This window comes from Simochromis diagramma, unplaced genomic scaffold, assembly GCF_900408965.1.
Source record: "Simochromis diagramma unplaced genomic scaffold, fSimDia1.1 OVJJ01000344.1, whole genome shotgun sequence".
NCBI classification, from domain to species: domain Eukaryota; kingdom Metazoa; phylum Chordata; class Actinopteri; order Cichliformes; family Cichlidae; genus Simochromis; species Simochromis diagramma.
The window spans coordinates 228,756-251,664 of NW_024387375.1; the positions used below are offsets into that span (position 1 = coordinate 228,756).

The following is a 22,909-nucleotide window of genomic DNA, read 5'->3' on the forward strand; positions in this document are numbered from 1 at the left end:
AGTTTACCAGTCTCACAAATCGTCGTCATAAATACACATTCGTTAACCGTTTATTAATATAACCTTTGAGCTCAACGGTAATTAATTAGTAGTGGAAATAATTTCTGGTAGCATTAGAGAAATGTGGCAGTGACAATAATATTGTATGTTGTAATCGTACTGGGCAATTAGTGATACAAAACAACTGTTTTACCCTGTGAATAAAAGTATATGTTTTTGTCAATGTACCATGGTAATAACAGAAGCGAAACGCAATATTGTGTCAGGACAATTCACTATTTATGCACAATAAATAAAGGAGCATAGCGCGGCAATTTCTGTTCAGCGCCAGACTTGCTTGTAACCTATAACCTATAAGAAAAATGACATATTAACTACTACAAAACTCTGACCTTTGTGGGAATGCTTGGAGCAGACTAACATGTGAGCTGGAGTGTTCTGAGACGTTATATTTGGTATATCCAGACCATCCGTCGGCTCTTACTTCGGAAACATGGCTTAAAAAATTTCTCTTCAACGACGTAATCCGATAAAAACCGATCTCTTTACCCGTCGGCTTCCCGTGGCTGTCATGCGACCGGCTATTGCAGTTAATAATACAACAGCTTCTTGGCATTTTTTGGGTTTCTTTTTATCGCTGTGTAACTGAGTTCAATTGAACGCCTGCGTGCGCTAGTAGCTCTTGCCACAAGTTCCCAGAATCCTTTGCGGTTTTACCCCTGAATGACGTCACATTTTCAATCTTTATCCTGGTGGGCCGGTCTCTAGTCAAAATGCCCGGGCCGATTTTTTGTCCCAGTCCAGCCCTGATGTCTTCCATTTTCTGATGATTGCTCCCACAGTTGATTTTTTCACACCAAGCTGCTTGCCTATTGTAGATTCACTCTTCCCAGTCTGGTGCAGGTCTACAATACTTTTCCTGGTGTCCTTCGAAAGCTCTTTGGTCTTGGCCATGGCGGAGTTTGGAGTCTGACTGTTTGAGACTGTGGACAGGTGTCTTTTATACAGATGATGAGTTCAAACAGGTGCCATTCATACAGGTAACGAGTGGGGGACAGAAAAGCTTCTTACAGAAGACGTTACAGGTCTGTGAGAGCCAGAGATTTTCCTTGTTTGAGGTGACCAAATACTTATTTTCCACCCTAATTTACGAATAAATTCTTTACAAATCCTACCATGTGAATTCATGGATTTTTTTTTCACATTCTGTCTCTCACAGTTGAAGTGTACCTCTGGTGCAAATTACTGACCTCTGTCATCATTTTAAGTGGGGGAACTTGCACAATCGGTGGCTGACTAAATACCTTTTTGCCCCACTGTATATATTGGGTTTTTTTTTTACCTTTATGCTTTGTGTGAACAACTAAAGTAAGTAAGTAAGTAAAGTTTATTTATTAAGCGCTTTTAACAGACAGGCAGTCACAAAGTGCTGTACACAAAGATTAAAATAAACAATACAGTCAACAGACATTATACACAATGTAAAAGATCAAATGTAAATAATGTAAACAATATAAAATACGTAGATCAACAAAAGGCTTGTTTGAACAGAAAAGTTTAACTGCTTTTTAAAAGAATCCACAGAGCAACTAAGGTGTGTTGCTTATGAAATCCATGAAGTGCGGCTGTCCAATTGGCCTCCCTGCTGCTGCGGAGCCTGGGACGGTCTGCTTGCCTCCACCCCGGGGGGAAGGGTAACATCTCTTGGGTCTGGGTGCTGTTTCCCCCTCTGGGGGCGAGGGTACCTGGACCCGGGGTATAGAGTTTGTTTGGGGAGTGTGATTGTGTGTACATGTCCATTTATGTCAATCCTTACGTTGGGTGAGTGCTGAGTGTTTGTATATGTGTGCATGAGGGTGGGAATGCATGTTTGTGTCTGTATGTGCCTGTTTGTCTGTGTCTATATGTCAGGTCGGGTCTTAGACTCCACCTCTTTGGGAACTCCCAGGCCCTCCAAGGCCTATCTCCCCTCACCACACTCCCTGCCGGTGACTGATGCCCTCAGGGGTCGGTGCATTGATGGTTCTTGGTGTCCGGGGCTGGGCGCTCAGGTATGTACCAGCTCACTCCCGGTGGCTACTTGGCGGGGCCTGGCGCCTGTTGCTCGGTCAGGCCTCCTCCGGGGTGCGGGGGGCGCTCAGGCCTCTGGCCTCTGGGCCTGCGGCTCGGTTCACTCTGGCACAGCTGGCTGCCGGCAGAGCCAGCGGGCACGCCGGTGCAGCCCCCTCTAGCTTCTGCTCGGTGGCTACTGGGTGATGCCTCGTCTGGGGATCCTCAGCCCTTCCCATGAGGGTGGCATGGATGCCCCTCCGGTGGTCCTCCTTGGGCTCTCGCACTCTGGGGCCTCTGGATGTCTGGGGCCTGGATCTCCTCCATGCCTGCTTCATGCCCTGGGGGACAGGGCTATGGCTCTCTACATCCTCTTGCAGACCATTACATGTGGAAATCATTTGAATACAAGCGCGCTGATCCACACAGGTATGCACACGGGTGTTCACTGTTTGTAGACTTAAATTACACCTTTCTTGGCTGCTACTTCAAAGCACATTGAGCGCTGTCTGTCCTGTGTGCTGCACAACAACATTGAATATTTAGTATTTACTGCTGTTTACACTTACCTGGATTAATGCAATGGTGTTGTGTTTAGTATGTTGCTTTGGGTTTTTTTTTGCTTGTTTTCTCTTCTTTCTCTCTCAACAGGTGATCCAGGAGATTTTATTTTATTTTATCCCCCCCCCTTTCTCACTGTCCCTCTCCCCTTCTGTTTTTCTTTTCCTTCCTCTTTCTTTCTCCCTTTCCTATCCCTCACTCATGTCTGTCCCGTCTGTAGCAACTGAAAATAAAATTAAATAAATAATAAAAACAAAGGTCGATCAAATGGACCAATACGGCAATGCCACGATGATCCATTTGGCAAAATAAATCCATTGGGTATCCTTGTTGGTCTTCAGACAACAATTCTTACGGCTAAAGAACCAAATGGGACAGGCAAAAAAAAAGAAAAAAAAAAAAGAACTAAAAGGATCCATGTAGCAAACAAAAACTGTTGTGAGCCGCCACCCTCATATCGCCTTTGAACTTTTGGAGCCTTGACCTGACTTTTAAAAGTAATTGGAAAAAAAGCATTATGCTGCTAAAAAAAAGTAGATATTTGCAAAATTCTGCCTAAATATGTATTTTATCTGGTTAATGTGTGTGGCGGGGCGTGGTCTGCAGTGCCGCTGCATGGGAGTCGGACGCACCTGAGCGTCCGACTCCCGCCATAAAGTCTGTGCTCTCTCTGCTGTTGTGTTGTCAGGCTCTGAGCTGAAAAGCTACGGCTGGCTGTATGCGTACAGCAACCGTGTGTGAAAAGTGGTCAATAAAGAAATGTTGAAAAGCAGCGGGTCTGCCGTGGTATGTTTACAATGGAACTAATGCTCCTGAACCTCTGCGCATATCCCAAATGCGCACAGCGTCTGCAAATCAGGGCTGTACGAAGTCACTTTCATCTTTACGCAGGATTGTAAGCTGTCATCTGTGAGGCGTGAGCGGTGTTTGTTTTTAACATTATTCACGGTGGAGAATAGCTGCTGACATAATGTGGATCCGAAGATCCATAATTGGCCTACCTGGGGTTGAATGAAATTTGCCTCAGATCGGTCCTGGTAACACGCTTTCTGATTCTCCCATTTTGTAGCTCTGATGTGTGCATCAGTTTAATCGGCTTGGAATGCAAAGCGCGACTGAACGCGTTATTTTTTTATGTGTTATTTTGTGAAATTAATGAATCACAATTAACGCGTACTATGATCTAGGACAGCGGTCCCCAACGCCTGGGCCACAGACCAGTACTGGTCTTTGAGTCATTTGGTACCGGGCCTCTAGAGTTAAGGCTTAATATAGTTACAAAATACCACAGCTTTTGTCTTGGATAATTTTATTTTGTTGTATTTATCCGCGACACCTTAAAGGCCGGTCTGTGAAAATATTGTCTGACATTAAACCGATCCATGGCGCAAAAAAGGTTGGGGACCACTGATCTAGGACATCCTGGTGACTGTAGTATGCCTCTGCATGGCATTACAAAAGACTTACTAGTACAAAATGTTAACTTTTTTGTCAGCCTTGATAAACAACAGAAGCCCATTTAAGCTTGATAAGCTGTTGTTAGAGTTTATTTAATATTACTTTTGAGTATCACCTGATGTTTACTGGTTCCACAGCTATAAGAGCTGTTGGTCATAATATCGGTTTGGATATCTGGTGAGAGGGAACGCCTTGTCTTCCCCCGAACAAGCTGGCGAAGTTGGCCAGGGAGAGCGAGGTCTGGGCTTAGGCTACTGCTGCCACAACCCGGCCCCAGATAAGCGGAAGAAGACGGATGGCTGGATGGATGGAGAAAGAATTTTGATCATTTGTCAGAAGAGGAATTTATGAACATCGTGCAAAAAAATTATTAAAGCTTTGCCAAATAGCTCAATATACACTGCTGAATAAAACATTTCTGGAAAATTGGTCTGGTCATATAGTAGGAGAGGGGATTGTTAATCAGTTTTAACTCGGTTGGTGTCATTAGAAATAACAACAGGTCCACTAGACTGTCAACAGTAAGACAACTCACAGAACAGGAGTGGTTTTACAGGTTGCCACTCGGTTGTCTTTCTGGCTGCTTTTCTTTTTCACTTGCTTTGCATTTGGCTACGGTCAGTGTCAGTACTGGTAGAATAAGGTAATACCAGAACCCTACAGAGGTTGCACAGGTAGTCCTACTCCAAGAGTCTCCAACTTCAGTACTCGAGAGCTACTTACCTGCAGCCGTTAGATGCATCCCTACTCCGACACAGCTGAATCAAATGGTTGAGCTACCTCTTCAGCATGCCATCAAATTTGGCAAAGGCCTCGTAACAAGTCAATAATTTGATTAGGTTTGTTGGAACAAGGATGTATCTAAAAGGTGCAGGGCTGTAGCTCTCAAGGACTAGAGTGGAGACCCCTGTCCTACTCTTTCGGGATGGTACATCAATACCTGCCATTGCCAGAAGGGTTGTTGCGTCTCCCAAGACAGTCTAAAGAACAGGAGATTCCAGGACACAGACAGTTACTCTAGGAGAGCTGGACACGGCCATAGAAGGTCTTTAACCCATCATCAAGATCGTTATCTGTTCCTGTGTGCTATAAGAAACGGGATGAGCACAGGCAGCAGCCTACAAAATTACCTCACAGACCACCACTATGAATGTTTCTGACCAAATAATCAAAAGCAGACTTCGTGACAGTGGCCTAAGGGTCTGATATAATCTACTGGGCCCAGTGCTCATAGCTCAGCATCAAGGGGACCCACTTGGTTTTTGCCATAAAATACTAGAATTGGCAGGTCTACCACTAGCGCCCTGTGCATTTCATACGTGTACTCCAGCAGGTTCACCCGGAGTACATGTAATAAATGTGAAAAGGTCTGGAGAAACTGTGGAGAATGTTGTATGACTGTGAAATTGCTCACCATGACTGGTTTGGTGATGGGTCAATGATAATCTGGGAAGGCATATTATAATTTTACACTTTACTTTATGCACACCAAAAAATATCATTTTTCTTCAGGCTAAGACAGTAAACATGAATTTAATTAAACTGATTACAGTAAAGTCTAGTCTTAAGTCACGAAAAAACATGCCTTGAAATCACATCCCTGGATGGCCTAAAATTGGCAATCTTTAAATATAATTTAGAAAAAAACAAAACAGTGTTAATTTTTTGGGCTATTTATACTATTCATACTATGGCCGAATTTACTCAGTTCACATTAAAATTATATTTGCACTTGGTGGCTTGGTGACTGATACAAATTCAAATGCTAAAAGAAATCAAAATGTTACAAGAAATTGTATCAGACCATTGAGAAATAACTCAGAACAACACACTGTTTCAATGTGACTTTACATTTATTCATGCGATTAACTTTCAATTATATATGTTCATACACTAAATAAATAAATGCAGAAAAAAATAATGGCATATGAATATGAACTTATTTAAGAAAAAAGTAGTAAATATTTCATTTAACTACCGAATGAAGAACGATTGGAAGATTAACATTTTGAGATTATTAATATATTATGACTGATTTTTGTTCATTAAATATTTCTTAGTGTTCTTTGCAGGCTTAAACAATATGATAAAACACTTTGGAGCAAATATAAATATTATTAGCCCAAAGCTGGAGGCCAGAATGGCAAAAATCTCCACAACCACTGTAAATTTCCCAGGAGAGCTGACATATGCTGGGATAAAGGTGATCCACACTGCACAGAATATCAGCATGCTGAAAGTGATAAGCTTGGCTTCATTGAAATTATCAGGTAATTTGCGAGCTAAGACAGCTAAAATGAAGCAAAAGGAAGCAAGCAGACCTATGTAACCGAGCACAGCCCAGAAGCCAACAGCAGAGCCTAATGCACATTCCAGGATGATTTTCTCCTTGTATGTGGTTAGATTTTTAATTGGGAATGGAGGGCTCACTACCAACCATACAGTACATATTAAAACTTGAATAAAGGTGAAAGACACAACAGTCATTCTTTGCTGTGGAGGACCAAACCATTTCATGACATTGCTACCTGGAAGTGTTGCTTTAAAAGCCATTAAAACCACTATAGTTTTCCCAAGTACACAGGAGATACAGAGTACAAAGGTTATGCCAAATGCAGTGTGACGCAGCATGCAGGACCACTCTGATGGTGCTCCAATGAAAGTTAATGAACATAAGAAACACAGAGTGAGAGAGATGAGCAGCAGGAAGCTCAGCTCAGAGTTGTTGGCTCGGACAATTGGAGTTGTCCTGTGATAAAAGAATACAGCCCCAATTATGATGGCCAGACAAGCACCAAGAACTGAAAATGTACCCAGGATGATCCCTAGGATGTCTTGAAATGAAAGAAACTCTACAGGCTTAGGGATACACATGTCTCTCTTTGCATTAGGCCAGAACTCTTTGTGGCAGGGTAAACAGTCAGCTGAATCTGAATAAGAGAGAAAAAAAAACCAATAAGTGTCAAGTAACGGCTGTGTGCAGGCAGGAAAAGAACCCAAAGTGCAGACTCCTCGACAGGCAAAAGTATACTTCAAAACTCAGCTTTATTGCTGGATGGCAAAACGTAACAAAACCCAAAAATACAAAATAAACTTTCACAGGCATGCCTAAAGACAGAACACACAGCATAAATGGTAGGGGTGCAACGATATTCGTATCGATATTGAACCGTTCGATACAGTGCTTTCGGTTCGGTACGCATATGTATCGAACAATACAACATTTGTAATTTATTTTATCAACTTTCCTTCTGACGATGCTGTCTGTGTTGAGCGCTCAGTGAATCTGCGTTCGACTACTCCGCCTAGGCTGCACTGTCGAGCGCAGATCCACTGAGCGCTCAACACAGACAGCATAGTCAGAAGGAAGAGCGCAGGGCAAGCTAGCAAGACAGAAGTTAAGCTCTCCTTGCAACATGGACCTCCCCCACCCTCATTCAGATCTGGCATTTGGAATTATTTTGGTTTTCATGTGACGTATGACCATGAAGGTAAGCGAGTCATGGACTAAAGTAAAACAGTATGTTGGATGTGGCATGCAATGCTCAATTACATGGGTGGGAACTAGTGTGTTAGCGCAGTTAGCTCGTTAACGTGTTGGCCGTCTAGCCCCATGCACGGGGCGATCGGCGGTAGCTCGTTAACGGAGATTTGCCGTGTTGTGGCGTTAAGGTCATTTCAACGAGATTAACCTGAAAGCACTAGTAGGAACACAACGAATATGACTGCACATTTACGCCGACATCATCCTAGTGCAAAGACAAAAACAACAAGCATGCTACTAACTTTAGCCGAGTCATTTAGACAGCTGTTAGCACATGATTCTCCTTATGCTGCTGAGAATATAGCCCAGAAGAAGCGGATAGTATAGCTTTTATTTTGGAAAGAGACATTTCTCTGTAATAAACTCTCTTTTCCAAAGATGAGTGATTCCTCAATCAGATACAGGGCTCGCAATATCGCTAGCCCGACGTCCTGGGGCTAGCGATTTTTTCAGTCGGGCTACCAAAATCTATCTCTTCCCTGCCCATCGGGCTATTGTAGGAAGAAAAATATATGTCAATGCTTTTGCATTCTTTCAGAAATGTAGCTGGGTAATTATGTCATTGGCATCGGTGAGCCACTGTCAATATGTGACATATTGAAATCGTGTTTGAATTTGCGCTTGTTTTTTTGCTTTCACTTTGCAATCGTGCGAACTGTGTATAGAGAGCAACAGTACTGATTGGTGAGTGATGATAATTTGTGCACCAATTCCTCTGACATCGTCTTATTAATCGTTAGCTTACTATGCAAACATGACAAGTGAAATCTCCCGCAGCAAGCTTAAACATGTGAGAGGTTGATCGCGCAGAGAATCGCTGAGCTTATGTGAGTGCGTGTGTAAAAGCAGCAGGATATTTATTTTAGTTCTGCTGAGCCAAATAAGGTAGGTCAGGGTGAAGAAGTGACAGCCAAAGAAAAGCTTACCACAAAATGGAGAAGTTATGACAAATCAGACTATAAGGCAAAAAGAAAGTGCAGCTTTATGGTTTCATGGACAAAATACTTTCTGTGGCTGCAATATGACGAGCTAAACAGGGCTGCACATAAGTGGTCCGCAGGTGCGCATTCGCTGTCAAAATAAAAAACACGCACAAGGGTTAGGGTTAAATTTAAAAACTGTACTTTTGAGTTAAAATATATATTTATAATTTTAATAAATGACAAATTAAAAAGGCATGAACATTTTTTTTGTATCAAAAAAATAGCGAACCGTGACACCAAAGTATCGAACCGAACTGAACCGTAAATTTTGTGTATCGTTGCACCCCTAATAAATGGGGGTAGATCACAACATGAACACAGAAAAACACAGGGCTTAAATACACAGAGGGAGCAATCAGGGAATGGGTAACAGGAGGGAAACACAGCTGGGGCAAATCAAGCCTAACGAGACAAGGGGAAGCAAAACCAGATACATTAACATCAGACATGGACCTTCAAAATAAAACAGGAAACATAACACAGACTGAACTAAAGACACAGACTCACATGCAGGCACTGCAACAAAGAGAACAAAGACATTGGACCAGGGCAGACAGACACTGACTGGACACAGGATATAGCAACTAAGGATTACACAGAGACATAAACCATAAGACATAACTCTAACAAAGAAACCAAAGAATAGAAATGATAAATAATATATAAACTCAAAACCCTGGGTCAACGACCCAGGCATCCTAACAATAAGAGGCTACTAGGAATTAAATCACTGTAAATTGTATTTTTTCCAGTATAAAATGATTTTAAATGCATGGAGAAACATTTGATTTTACCTGTTATATTACTGATCTCTCCCTCAGGACATGCTATACAGTCATAGCAGCAGATAGGTTTTCCTTTTTGCAGCATTTTACGAGTTCCTGGAGGACAACTGTTAGTACAGACTGACACTGGCACCTGTCAAGACAAGGTAGCATAACAGATATAAATATTACAGATATAAAGTAGCAGCAACTTGTTCACCAGAGTTTAATAAGTCAGATTCTCATCATTACTTTTCTGCTATCCTCCATCCAGGTTATGTTTCTGTTAATCTTAAACTCGTGGCCCACTCGTAGTGAGGCATCATACAGCCCTACAGTTACTATCTCAATGATGCCACTCCCACTTTTCTGCCAGTTAACCAAGTCATAAATAGCCACAGGATCCCCATTAGCATTAAATGACACATCATATCCATTTTGGGAAAAATTTACTTTCTTCAGCTCAGTTAAAACCTGTAAAGACAATAAGAGAGAGAAAGAAGAACATGGGACATTGCAATAATACACATTGATAGTTCTTTTTATCTAAGTTATATTAGGAGTTATGAAAGACATTGGCATTAGCATGTTCAGTTCTGCTTACCCGATTGGACTGTAACTTGATTAGTTTGTCACATTTTGCTATGGCGTTTGTTTTTTGACACACTGCATTATGGATGGCATGTGCTATTGCATACACAGCCTTATACACCATGTTAGCAATTCTGAGCTGAGATGTGTCAGTGTACTCGCTATGGAGATTCTGTATGTCTTCATTTCCATCACACATTTTCTTCTCTATGGCAGGAGCTATAATTACAAAAACACAGATAATAGTGTTTTCAAGCCTGTAAGTAAAACTAGATTACAGGCCTGTTACATAGATATTAGAAAATTATTTTAGTAGAATGACTTACATTTGTAAATGGATAAAATTCTATTGATATACAAGAAAAATTAAACTAAACCACTGGAACTTGACCTGAAAAGTCATTATATCAAGGGAGAATATATGCAGACATATGCCTGCGTTCACTTCATATTTGATCGTTAACATTAGTGGAAAAAACATGAGCAGCAGTAGCTGTTGTAACACTACAATTTTGGGAAAATGATTTAAAAGCAAATGAAACTGTTACTTTTTTTCAGACTGCAGTTGAATGCATCCTCCCAGAATTCAGTAAACACTGGCGAGGCAGACACTTGAGTGGGAGACAGATTTAGCAGGAAGTCTCTGAGACCTGGGATTGCAGACTTTGGAATACCAAATCCAATGGCCCCAGCACAGAAACTGTACTGTGTTAATTCTGTGCTTGTTACCCATGATTCACTGCCTATCCACTGGCGAGGTGGGGAAGGGTCACGTGATAGCTCCTCCAACAGGATCTTCATGTCTCCAAAAGATGCAAATGCCACAACAACTACAGCTGTAGACCTGGAGAGACAATGTAGTGCATTAGAAAAATGTTTTTTAAATGTCTTCACATGATCAAACATTTATTTTAAAGATAATTACACAAGTCAATGCACAATAATTATCTTTGATAAAGAAACCTGCGGATAACATCTGCTACTCTCTGAAATCTGCTCTGTGGGTTTGTCCGATAGAAAGATACAGAGTACTCCACACAGATCCCCTCTTTCTGTGCTGCTTGGAGAAAAGAAGCCATGCCATTATTGCCATAATCTGAATCTGACCGGACAGCACCTATCCAAGTCCAGCCAAAGTGTTTCACCAGCTTGGCTAGTGCTTCAGCTTGAAACTGGTCACTGGGAATTGTTCTGAAAAAACTTGGGTACTGCTGCTTGTCAGATAAGCATGCACATGTGGCAAAGTGGCTCACCTAAATCACAAAAAATAAAATAGAATAACTCTGAAACAGCTGCACAAACGCGAACAGTCAACAAATACGTTTTCTAGAAATGCAAAATATTTACCTGAGCAATGTTAAAAGCACTAACAAGTTGTGACATGGTAATAGATGGCGTAGACCCAGAGTCACCAACAACAGCCATCACCATACCAGACTGAGAGCAGTTTTTACCAGTGTTAAACTGAGCCTCCAATCTATTTAAAAACTGAAATGCCACATGCACTGCCACAGGTACTGATGCACATGAATCATAGATCCGATAACCAAGCTCAATTCCAGGCAGCAGGTCTGTGCTGTTGTTAATCTCTTCTATGGCAAAGACCATCGAACTTGTGGATTGCAGCTCAACAGTGTCAATGCTGTAAACAATCATGTCATTTTAAAATTTTGACTGTCAATTCAGGTAAAGATATTATAAGTGATAAATTCAGCTCAGCGGCAATAATGTTGCAAACAGCTAGTTTAGGTACATCAAATCACTGCCTGACCAGAAATCAATATAAAATTATAGATAACAATTTACTGTTAAATATTTATAATATAAGTAAAAATTCAGTTCTGAAAACACAAAAACACTATTTTAAAAATCTAAATGACTTACTATTGTTAGAAGAATTATATTATAAATACTTATATACCATGAATCATCATACATGTGAAAACATTTTTAATTTTACATAGTCCAACGTGTTTGTAGCACCCTCTTCTTCCACTTACTAACCTTCCTTTGCATTTCACAGGTGCAGGCATGTTGGTATAGTTATTATAAGCTGTTTGCGTGTAAGAGTGAAGGGAGAAAGTGCCGCCAATAATGAAGTCCCCATCCTTTGAGAATGCAGGTGGACGTGTGCTACCCTGCAGCTTGCAATTCACAGATGATTCCACAGTACCAACCTTGGCGCCTGTAAGCATAGCCCTTTGACTCAGATCATCTAGACACACAGCCAAGGCTGTGTTCAGGTGAAACAAACACACAGCCAATACCAGACAAATTATAAGATCATCCATCCCGCATTGATGTCAGTTGTGTGTATACGGGTGGAAATGCTTTTTTACTGGATTATATAGCTCTTCAGACAAGATTTTTTTTAATGATCACTAGGACATCCCCTTTCTTGGTCATCTTTGAGTAAGTCTTTATTTTGTATGAAATGTGTGCATAGCCTTACTATTACTATTGTTTTAATCTATCTGTTCTCCTCTTATAAACTACTGCAGGAAGCACTGTGCACTATTCAATAGTGATGTAATAATGTGGACATACAGAGGTAATACACATTGTACCATTAATTACACACCAAGGTATTACTCAAATGACTTGTTATGAACACTTTTTTGTTTGTTTTTGCTTTTAAGATAAGTAATATTAAATTGAAATTTATATGATTTGAATTTATATAAAAAATGATACATTATACAATCAATCATATCCCTCAAGATATTCGGCAGGCAGGCTCTGTGGAGGTTTTTAAAACTAAGTTGAAGACACATTTGTTCACCTTATCCTATATGTCTTAATTCTATGGCTTTTAGTTTTTAAATTTTTATTGTTTTTAACTTGTATTGTGTCTCTTACCTGTATTGCTATGTATCGCTTTTATTTTATTTATCCCTTTAGTTGTACAGCAATTTGAAAGCGCTTTATAAATAAAGTTATTATTATTGTTATTATTATTATTATTTATGCAATTATGTAAAAACTAGATACCTCTGAGGTGAAAATGACTTTCCCTTGGAGTTAACAGCAGGTGGAGCAGTCAGATCATAGAAGTGAAGTCATCTTCCACAAATGACACACACTCCAAGAATTGATACCAAGACATGTTGAATACCAGAGCAGCTGACCTGAGACAGAAGATTATGGCTAAGCTGGAAACCTGGCCCCTCTTTGGCCAGTTACTAAGACTATATGAAGTACCTTCTGAAAGTCTGCTAAGCTTGACCCTACTATTACCCAGCTGATACATAAGGAGATAGCCACAACTGATCATATGCTTAGTGAATATCTCACATAGCAGAAAGTTCTAGAAATACCATAGGCAGAGAGAGGAGCTAGAGAAGATGTGGAAGGAGAATGCAATGGTGGTCTCTGTGGTAATCAAAGCATTTCACCAGTGACCTCCCAAATTGGGGCAGTGGCTCCGGCAGGTTTCAGAAATGAAATCTGAGATGTCTGTCTAGAAGAATGCAGTCCTAAGAACAACAGAGATTCTTCACAGGATCATCAGTCTCCCAAGACTCTGGTAGAGGACCCAAGCTTGAGGGATAAAGACTACCTGCATGCAGGACTAGTGGAGAACTTTAACCTGTTGAAACGTGAAATTCTGTGCAGTATTTGGACTCAAATGTTTCATGATATAATGTCTTATACATGATATTTGGACACTATTATATTGTTATAATGCATTTTTTTTTTTACCTGAAAACAGTTGTGGTAGTTTCAGAGTATTAACTATAAATCAGACATGCAAAATGCATTTCTGATTTTTCTACTTTTGTTAATAATATATCTATAGTAATCCATAGAAAATCATGTCTGTATTTTCTAATGCCTGTGTTTTAATCTTGAATCCAGCATTGTTGTCATTTTATATTAAACCACTAGGACCTAAATAATTAATAAGTTGCTATACAAATTAAATGCTAATCTAACTCATCAAGTCATAGTTTTCAAACAATTTATTGATAAGCAAAAATAAGATGTTGTGTCTTCAAAAACCTGCTCTGATTGCATAATAAGAGGTATGAAGGGAAACAAAAACAAACCAATTACTGTTCTTTAGCACCTTCCCTACATGGCAGCACTCTTTACTTATCTTATATCAATGGAAAAAAAAAAACCTCTAAAAAATAATTTAAGTCAGCATTAACAATAATGTTCAGCTTTCTGAACCTGAGTTGAGAAATACTCACCGGATAAATTTAGGCTTACCTCAATGCACAGGATCTACAGTCTGTCTCCTGTAGAGAGGTTGGATTCTGTTCCAGTGAAAGGAACTGGGCAGGGGTGGCATATTTGCATGCTCCTGTTTCGGTGCCTGTACATTACGTTTTTCCCTGGTTCTGACTGTTGTTTGCCCTTTTGTGCTTAACAGCAGTTCAGAATACTAGGCCTTTTGGGAGTCCCAGGGTTTGGGAAGGTGCCCTTACCAGGGCATCAATTGTGCTTTTAGGGGACTAAAATGCTTACATGAGCAATGGCAGTGTGATCTGGAAAGCTGTGACTGGGAGGAGTAGATCCTTACCTTACTGAGTGGTGTTTTGTTATTGGATATCTGTGCTAACCATAGTTTGCCCATAACAAACACCATGTTTAAGCTTGAGTGTCCACAGGTGCACTTGTAAACAGAACACTATAGTTTGATGATTGATGATCATTTTTGTAATGATATCATCAGCTCTGTGGCCAGATGTCTTGGACATTCAGATGAGAAAAGGAGTAGCACTGTCAACTGATCAAGACTTGATTGTGAGTTAGATCAAGTAGCAGGGCTGGTAGGGGTGGCCAGGTAAAGTGTTTCTCTTCTTTACCTGTTTGGCTGGCATTTTTCTGGACATATTTACTGTCAGCTGTTAGCATCAGCTGTTAACATCCGCTGTTAGCCGCTGGGCTGCTTTCGGACAGACGGCTTTCAGACATTATACCATCATGACTCTTCTCGCTGGGTTTGTTCTGCAGTCCTTACATACAAGGCCTGTCTCCTCCACTCTAATGGTATGTTCACACCGAACGCGATGGACGCGAACAAAACGCCCCAAACGCCCCTAATTTGACGCGTGCACATTCGCGTCTCAAAGCGTGTCCAAGAAAAATCCATCGCGCGTCAAAATATCTTGGCGCGCGTGAACCGGAAATGTGGGAGGAATGTGGGAGGAAGTTGTGCCAGACCGGTATCTTTGCAAGATGGCAGCTGTCGAGCTAGCGCTTGAAGAGAGAGTCTCCCTTCTCTATGTACTGTGGAGAGCAGAGCAGCGGCGTAAAAGACATCCTCGCCGTACCTGGGTCCATCAGGTCCTCCAGAGGCGTGAGCAGTTTGGTGAGTTTCACCATTTGCTCCAGGAGCTGCGCCTGGATGACGGCCGATTCCAGCGCTATCACCGTCGGCCAGTTTGAGGACCTGCTTTCCCTCGTTGGTCCCAGCATCGCCCGCCTAGACACCAATTACAGGCGCTCAATCCCACCTGCAGAGCGCCTGTCCGTCTGCCTGAGGTTAGTAAAAGTGTTTAATACGGTAGTCCTTTATTGATACCTGTGCTAATATGCTAAACCATCCATTTATACACTGCTAACATGGATGTGCTATGCTAACAGTGAATGCTGTTGGTGTTTACTGATAGCAAACTGTGGTACAGAGACGACTGTTTATAATATTTCTAGTGATACTCAGAAGCTCTCATCACGTCCCGATTTAATTTGATTTATGCTGTTATCAGTGTTTGCGATGATAGCATGGCTGTGGTGTCCTATCAATGTATGCGCTCGGTGTTTGCTGATATCAAACTGTAGCATTAGCACCACTGAGTTAACCTTTGTAGTGATACTCACTCCTTTTTATTTAGACCTGGTTTGATTCTGGGATAGTTGAATATTTGTATATAATCCCTGCAGCTGTCAGACTCTATAGCAGGGGTCACCAGCCTTTATTAAAACAGAGTTAGATAAAACTGTGAACAGTTTGGTTCATCTTTAGTTACATGGTTCTATCTTGATAAGCTATGTCTTATCACAGATTAATTTTTCAAAAATATTAATGATTTAAGCAAGGAAAGGGCTACATGTCAACATACAACTCTTTATTTCTATTAATGTCTTACTTCATTCCTACCTGATTGACATGTTTAGGAATTGTGAGTGATTGGCTCACTGTAGTTGTAAAAGTTGCTACCAATCAAATTATGATATGTTAAAGTTAAAACAAAACACAACTGTTTTAGATATTATCTAATATACATTTTGTAATTATCCTTATAATTACAAAATTTTTTATGTAAGATTTAAGTTTTGTGATTTAAATCTGACATCACAAAAGTATTTTGGAATTTGAATAATGTATTTTGTAACTGCAGTACACATAATACTGATTTTGAACAATTTTGTCCAGGTTCCTTGTCACCGGGGACTCCTTCACGACCAAGCATTCAGTTACAGAGTCGGTGTGTCCACGGTGAGCCAGACCACCCCCCAGGCAGCGACGGCCATCTGGGACTGTCTAGTGGACAACTTCATGGCTGCGCCTTCACCTGGAGACTGGCGGTCCATCACAGAGGGATTCCAGGAGCGCTGGAACTTTCCTCTGTGCTGTGCAGCTCTGGATGGGAAGCACGTCCAGACAAAGGCACCCCATATATCATATAGGAGACACACACATTGATATACACTAAATATTTATTTCATTTCTTTTTTGTGGTGCCCAAATTTATGCACCTGCTTGATTTTGTTTAAACAATTATTGCACACTTTCTGTAAATCCAGTAAACTTCTTTTCACTTCTCAAATATCACTGTGTGTGTCTCCTGTATGATATTTAACTGACATTTTTTATTGTAACAACCAAGGATTTATACAGGAAAATAATGTCTATTAACAAGGTTGCCCAAACTTTTGCATCCCACTGTATTAGTATATTTTGTCATTAGTATAATATGAAATAAATTCTACATGTGTCAAGTCGTGTGCCAACATTTGCTGTGTAGTAGAACTGAGACATTAGTCATTATAAAAATTTATTTGAAATAATATTAAAATTCTCAAACAGAAAAACATTAAACATAAATATATAAAATATAAGAATTTACAGAGAGACAGGAATAAAAAGGACCAGCTGCTCTCCAGAGCAGGAACAAGGCTGAGGAGGAAATGCTCCATTGGAGACTGGTGTGGCCTCTTCAGGGACACCAGGATGGCCAGCTCCACCGCCGATGGACCGTCCTGGGACCCGTCCCTCATCTGCCTCGGAGCCGTCCTCCCCTGTGGGCCTGTAAAACAGCACAAAACACAAAGAAATGAGAAGACTGCTACTAGATTTTAATTTCAACATTGAAAAAACAAAACAAAACCAAAAACAGGATATAATCAGATTGGTTGTAGATATTTAGTAAAGGTGATCACAAGGCAATCCCACCGACTAAAAAGGTATCAGTGCTTGCTGTACATATCTGTGGGTGCAGCAGCAGGAGCTCAGGGACTGGGGATGCTCTGCTGCAGAATCAGTTGGTTCTATCAATACAGTATTAAATGTTAACAGGTTGAATATAATAATCATAGAGTAGACAGTGGTCCCTCATTTATTGCAGCAGGGGTTCTCAGAATAACTAGCCCCTGGTCACGCACTTTATACACTGTTTTCCCCACACACATGAACATTGGTCACAGTTCTCACAATTGATTCTCAAAGTGCAAACCTTTGTAGATTGCAAAACGTAAAAGTATTATTATGCCGCGGTTTGTCTTCATCTGCCCGCCACTTTCGTGCGCCTTTTTCCCTCGCGGTGCAGGTGTCTATTTCCGAATGAGGGTCATAGTTATGGGTGTTTTTGTGCTGTTTTTTCTATTGAACGTGATGGTTATCAAAACCAAACGTGATAAATTTGGCAAGCGCAGGAGACACGACACGGAGCAGATTTGTCAATCAGGCTGCAGAATGCAATGCTGTATTGTGCAATAAAAAATCAGCGAAAAAGCAAAGCAGTGACGGATGAACAGCGGGACCACTGTGTGCTGTTTATTAATAAACAATAAAATATATTCCTAAATGACAACATGCATAAAAGCAGAACGGTATTTGTACGTCAGTGGGAAAATAGCAGTGGCTTGCTAGCTTTTGTGCGGCTTCCCCGGGTCAGTAAAAACTTTCAAAAGAGAAATTACAAGAGAGAACTTACCAGGTTGCCCGATCTCTTCACATATCTTCCTCCAAGCTCGGTCCTTTTTATTCCTGTCTCGGTACAGAAAGCAGCTGGTGTCGTACAGCTCCGAGTTGTTTGCTACCGCATTGATTAGCCTTCCCTCCATTGAAGTATGAAGGGATTTGGCTGGATCTGCCCCTTTGACCTAGGTCACAGCCACGTCACCAGGCTCCTGATTGGTTGTCGCGGCGCGATTTGACGCTGGAGTTCAGCTTTTTCCAACTCGAGCGGTAGACGCGAAACGCGCGTATGCACAAAATGCAACACAAAAACTCCCGCGCGTGGTTTTATTCGCGAGTCAAACGCGCCAGACACGCTACACTGACACGCGTTTCACGCATTTTGGCGTTTTCGCGACGCAAATCTGCTTCCGAATTTTCGCGGGACCCGCAATCGCGTGTCATCGCGCCTTTCCATTGACTTTACATGTAAACCTGACGCTCTATTCGCGTCCATCGCATTCGGTGTGAACACACCATAAGATACACTGCATCAGTGTATCTCATTTACGCTTCCAGCACCTCTTGACCCTTTCACCAGCTTTACTGCCCCACACAGACATTGTCTGGCATCCTCGTTGAAAGTATGTCCACTGCGGATCCATGCAGAACTACAAGATCGACAGCAGGAACCCGATACATCCCTGTGGTCATCTCAGCGCTGCTCTGCTAGGAAGCCTTGTGGATGGACTGCTAACCGTAGTGTGCTTGCTAGCCTTGCCAGGTCGACTTACAATGCTAGCGGCGACTATCCTGTCTCTGTTTGACTGCTCAATGTCCGATCGCTCTACAGCAAGGGGCCACTTGTCTATGATCTTCTTAATAATCAGACACTTGTGTTATGTTACTGTTTGGTTAATTTTATGTTTTAAATGTTAGTAAAATGCGCCACCCAGTGGCCGCTTTAAGTCTATATTTTATGACAGTAGAAGAAGAGTTAGAGAGGAAGTTGATGTTTTCTTGCTATGCTGTTTCAAGATGGCCGCTCCACCTTCATGTCCTTCTTTTGGGTGTTTGTTAACGCATTGTCTGTAAGTATTTAATGGTAAAAAGCAATGAGACACTCCAAGTGTTGTCTTTATGTTTGATAGATGACAGTTAGCACATTTTCAATACGCTATTCATATGTAAATGAGATCGCCAGTTCATATGCTAATTTACGGTGCTAATCGTCATGCTAGCTTCTCAATCGCATTGTTAGGTCATTGGTTTAAGGCACATATTGTTGTTAACAGTAGAGATAAGTAATGTACATTTCCATATATGCTTTATTGTTGCAGTTTCACAAAATGAAAGAACCAGTAAACTTCATAAGATCTCATCTACTGTCTGGAGTTCCTGGGTTCATGTTTAGCTGTTTAGATAGCTAGTCAGACTTCTAGCAAGGCCAATTACAGCGAAAAGACAGCACCACGGCAAGCAGCAAAGCTACAGAAGCCACTGCGTGGAGCTACGACAATCCTATTAAGCCAAGTAAAGTACATATGGACGCAATCAAAATACAAGAAATCCAAAATGTCTGAAAATAAATCTTTCAAAAGCGAGACAGGGTCAGTCCGTTCCCACAAACCACCATCAAAGGCAGGCTCGTCAGCTAGCATTGAACTGCACAGAGCAAAAGCAAAGGCTGAAGCTGCTCAAGCAAGAGCCTCATATGCAAAGAGAGAAATAGAAATTAAAGTTGAGCAAGCATGTTTACAATCTACTCTCGATGCATTGAGAGCAGAACAAGAGAAGGAAGCTGCCATAGCAGAAGCTAATTCTTTAGAAGCTGGTCTACTTGAATTAGGCTTCAAAACACGCAGTGTAGCTTATGGCCCATCCCTAGCTGAGATCCAAGAACACACTGCAGAGTATGTTTTGGAACAAACAGCTATCAGTGCAGCAGAATCAACAGCCCCAGTAAAAACTAAATACAAAGAAATACAAATACAAAGCAATTACAAAGGCAGGCCTGCACCTGCCTTTCAAGAAATTGCTGTAAAAGGAGGAAATAAAACAAACTGTGTGTGATGTGATAAGACCAAGTTGGCGCCGCGTATGGATGCCCTGGTGCTTCAGTGCGTTACTTTTGTTTTGTTTTTGTGCATTTCTTCTGTGTCTGGGCACTCCTCTGGATACTCTTACACCAGAGAAGAGCTCCTTAACTACAGGACTACAACGCCTGTGGATTTATTTCCAATATTTGTCGCATCTGCGGCAGATTTACTGCTGACTCTGACCAGGAAAGCGAGACGCCGAAAGAGGGAAGCGAGCCGGCGCACTCGTGCGTTTGAGGAGACGCGGACTGCGAACTGCTCTTCCTGGGATCTTCCTTTCTAATGTACGCTCACTCGGGAATAAGATTGACGAACTGGCCCTGATGAGAAGCATGAACAGAGACTTTGCCTCCTCCTGTGTCTTATGTTTTACGGAGTCGTGGCTCAGTGAGAACATCCCAGACTGCGCGCTCAAGCTGGAGGGCTTCCATCTGCTGCGCGCGGACCGGCAGGCCGCTCTCTCCGGTAAGTCCAAAGGTGGAGGTGTCTGCTTCTACATCAATACTGGCTGGTGCACAGATGTGACAGTGATTGTTCAGCACTGCTCTTCCTCTCTAGAATATCTTTTTATCCACTGCAAACCGTTTTATTCTCCGCGGGAGTTTGCTTCATTCATCCTGGCCGCTGTTTACATCCCGCCAGACGCAGATGCGCAGGCAGCTCAGTGCGCACTCGCGGAGCAGATTCTCCACACGGAGCGGACATTCCCGGACTCTCTCATCATTGCTCTTGGGGACTTTAACAAAGCCAATCTGAGCCATGAGCTTCCGAAATATAAGCAGTATATTAAATGCCCGACCAGAGAGGAGAGGACATTAGACCACTGTTACAGCACGATCAGCGAGGCCTATCGCGCGGTGCCCCCGCGCTTTCTGACCACGTCATGATCCACCTAATCCCCGCGTACAGACAGAGGCTGAAGCTCTCCAAACCTGTCGTGAGGACTAAAAAACTGTGGAGCAACGAGGCTGTGGAGGAGCTTCGCACGTGTTTGGAGACCACAGACTGGGACACATTGAAGGCTGCTTCTAACAGCTTGGACGAGTTTACGGACACTGTCACCTCCTATATCCACTTCTGTGAGGACAGCATTGTGCCATCACGCACCAGGGTGAGTTATAACAATGACAAACCCTGGTTTACTCCTAAACTCAAAAAGCTGTGGCTGGAAAAGAGAAAGGCGTTCAGAAGCGGAGACAGGGACTGCTACAGAGAGGCCAAGTACAGGTTCACTAAAGAAGTGGACATTGCTAAACATCAGCACTCTGAGAAGATGCAGCAGCAGATCTCAGAGAATGACTCGGCCTCTGTGTGGAAAGGTTTTAGGAATATCACAAACTACAAGCCTAAAACCCCCCACTCCACTGATGACTTGCTCTTAGCCAACACCCTTAACGACTTCTACTGCCGTTTTGACGAGCCACCAGGCAGCCTTCACACCTCCAACGGCCCCAACAATAGAGGCACTTTGGACACTAATTCCCCCACCTCTCCCCCCTCCATAGAGCCATCACCACCTTCAAACTGTTCACCTACAACACCCCCCTCCTCACCCCACACAAAAGAGGATTTCACACCACCTCCTCCCACCACAACTCTTCATATTCATGAAGCAGATGTGAGGAAGCAGTTTATTAAGAACCTGAATGCTCGGAAAGCTCCCGGCCCAGACGGCGTGTCTCCTGCCACCCTCAGACACTGTGCAAACGAGCTGGCCCCAGTGTTTTCTGGCATTTTCAACTCCTCACTGCAGGCATGTCATGTGCCTGCCTGCTTCAAGTCCTCCACCATAATCCCTGTCCCCAAGAAACCTAGGATCACTGGACTAAATGACTACAGACCCGTGGCTCTGACATCTGTGGTCATGAAGTCATTTGAGCGCCTAGTTCTCTCCCATCTCAGGACCCTCACGGCCCCCCTCCTGGACCCCCTGCAGTTTGCATATAGAGTCAACAGGTCTGTAGACGACGCCATCAACATGGCCCTACACTTCATCCTGCAGCATCTGGACTCCCCAGGAACCTACGCCAGGATCCTGTTTGTGGACTTCAGCTCTGCCTTCAACACCATCCTTCCAGACCATCTCCGAGGCAAGCTTTCCCAGATGAATGTGCCTGATCCCATCTGCCGGTGGATCACTGACTTCCTGACGGACAGGAAGCAGCATGTGAGGCTGGGAAAGAATGTCTCGGACTCCCGGACCATCAGCACCGGCTCCCCTCAGGGCTGTGTTCTTTCTCCTCTGCTCTTCTCCCTGTACACCAACTGCTGCACCTCCACCCACCAGTCTGTCAAGCTAATCAAGTTTGCAGATGACACCACCGTTATTGGGCTCATCTCGGACGGGGATGAGTCTGCCTACAGGAGGGAGGTTGAACGTCTGGTGTCCTGGTGCAGCCACAACAACCTGGTGCTGAATGCCCAGAAGACAGTGGAGATTATTGTGGACTTCAGGAAGCACACAGCCCCACTCCCCCCCATCATCCTGACTGACACCCCCATCACCTCTGTGGACTCATTCCGCTTCCTGGGTACCACCATCACCCAGGACCTGAAGTGGGAGCCCACCATCACCTCCGTCATCAAGAAAGCCCAGCAGAGGATGTACTTCCTGAGGCAGCTGAAGAAATTCAACCTGCCAACACGGACGATGATGCAATTCTACACTGCAATCATCGAGTCCATCCTCACCTCCTCCATCACCGTGTGGTACGCTGGAGCCACTATCAGGG

At 42.6% G+C, this 22,909-nt stretch overlaps 1 protein-coding gene across 1 annotated transcript; it reads right to left on the reverse strand.

Moving 5' to 3' along the window:
• Nucleotides 1–6,093: 6,093 nt before the first annotated feature.
• Nucleotides 6,094–12,276, reverse strand: LOC120719900 (extracellular calcium-sensing receptor-like). The gene is made up of 7 exons (XM_040009463.1): nucleotides 11,298–12,276; nucleotides 10,914–11,203; nucleotides 10,499–10,794; nucleotides 9,964–10,169; nucleotides 9,612–9,833; nucleotides 9,390–9,513; nucleotides 6,094–6,998 (listed from the first exon to the last, which is right to left on the reverse strand). Exons 1-7 carry the CDS (start codon nucleotides 11,604–11,606, stop codon nucleotides 6,094–6,096), a joined length of 2,352 nt encoding a protein of 783 aa, XP_039865397.1. The 5' UTR covers nucleotides 11,607–12,276.
• Nucleotides 12,277–22,909: the final 10,633 nt, after the last annotated feature.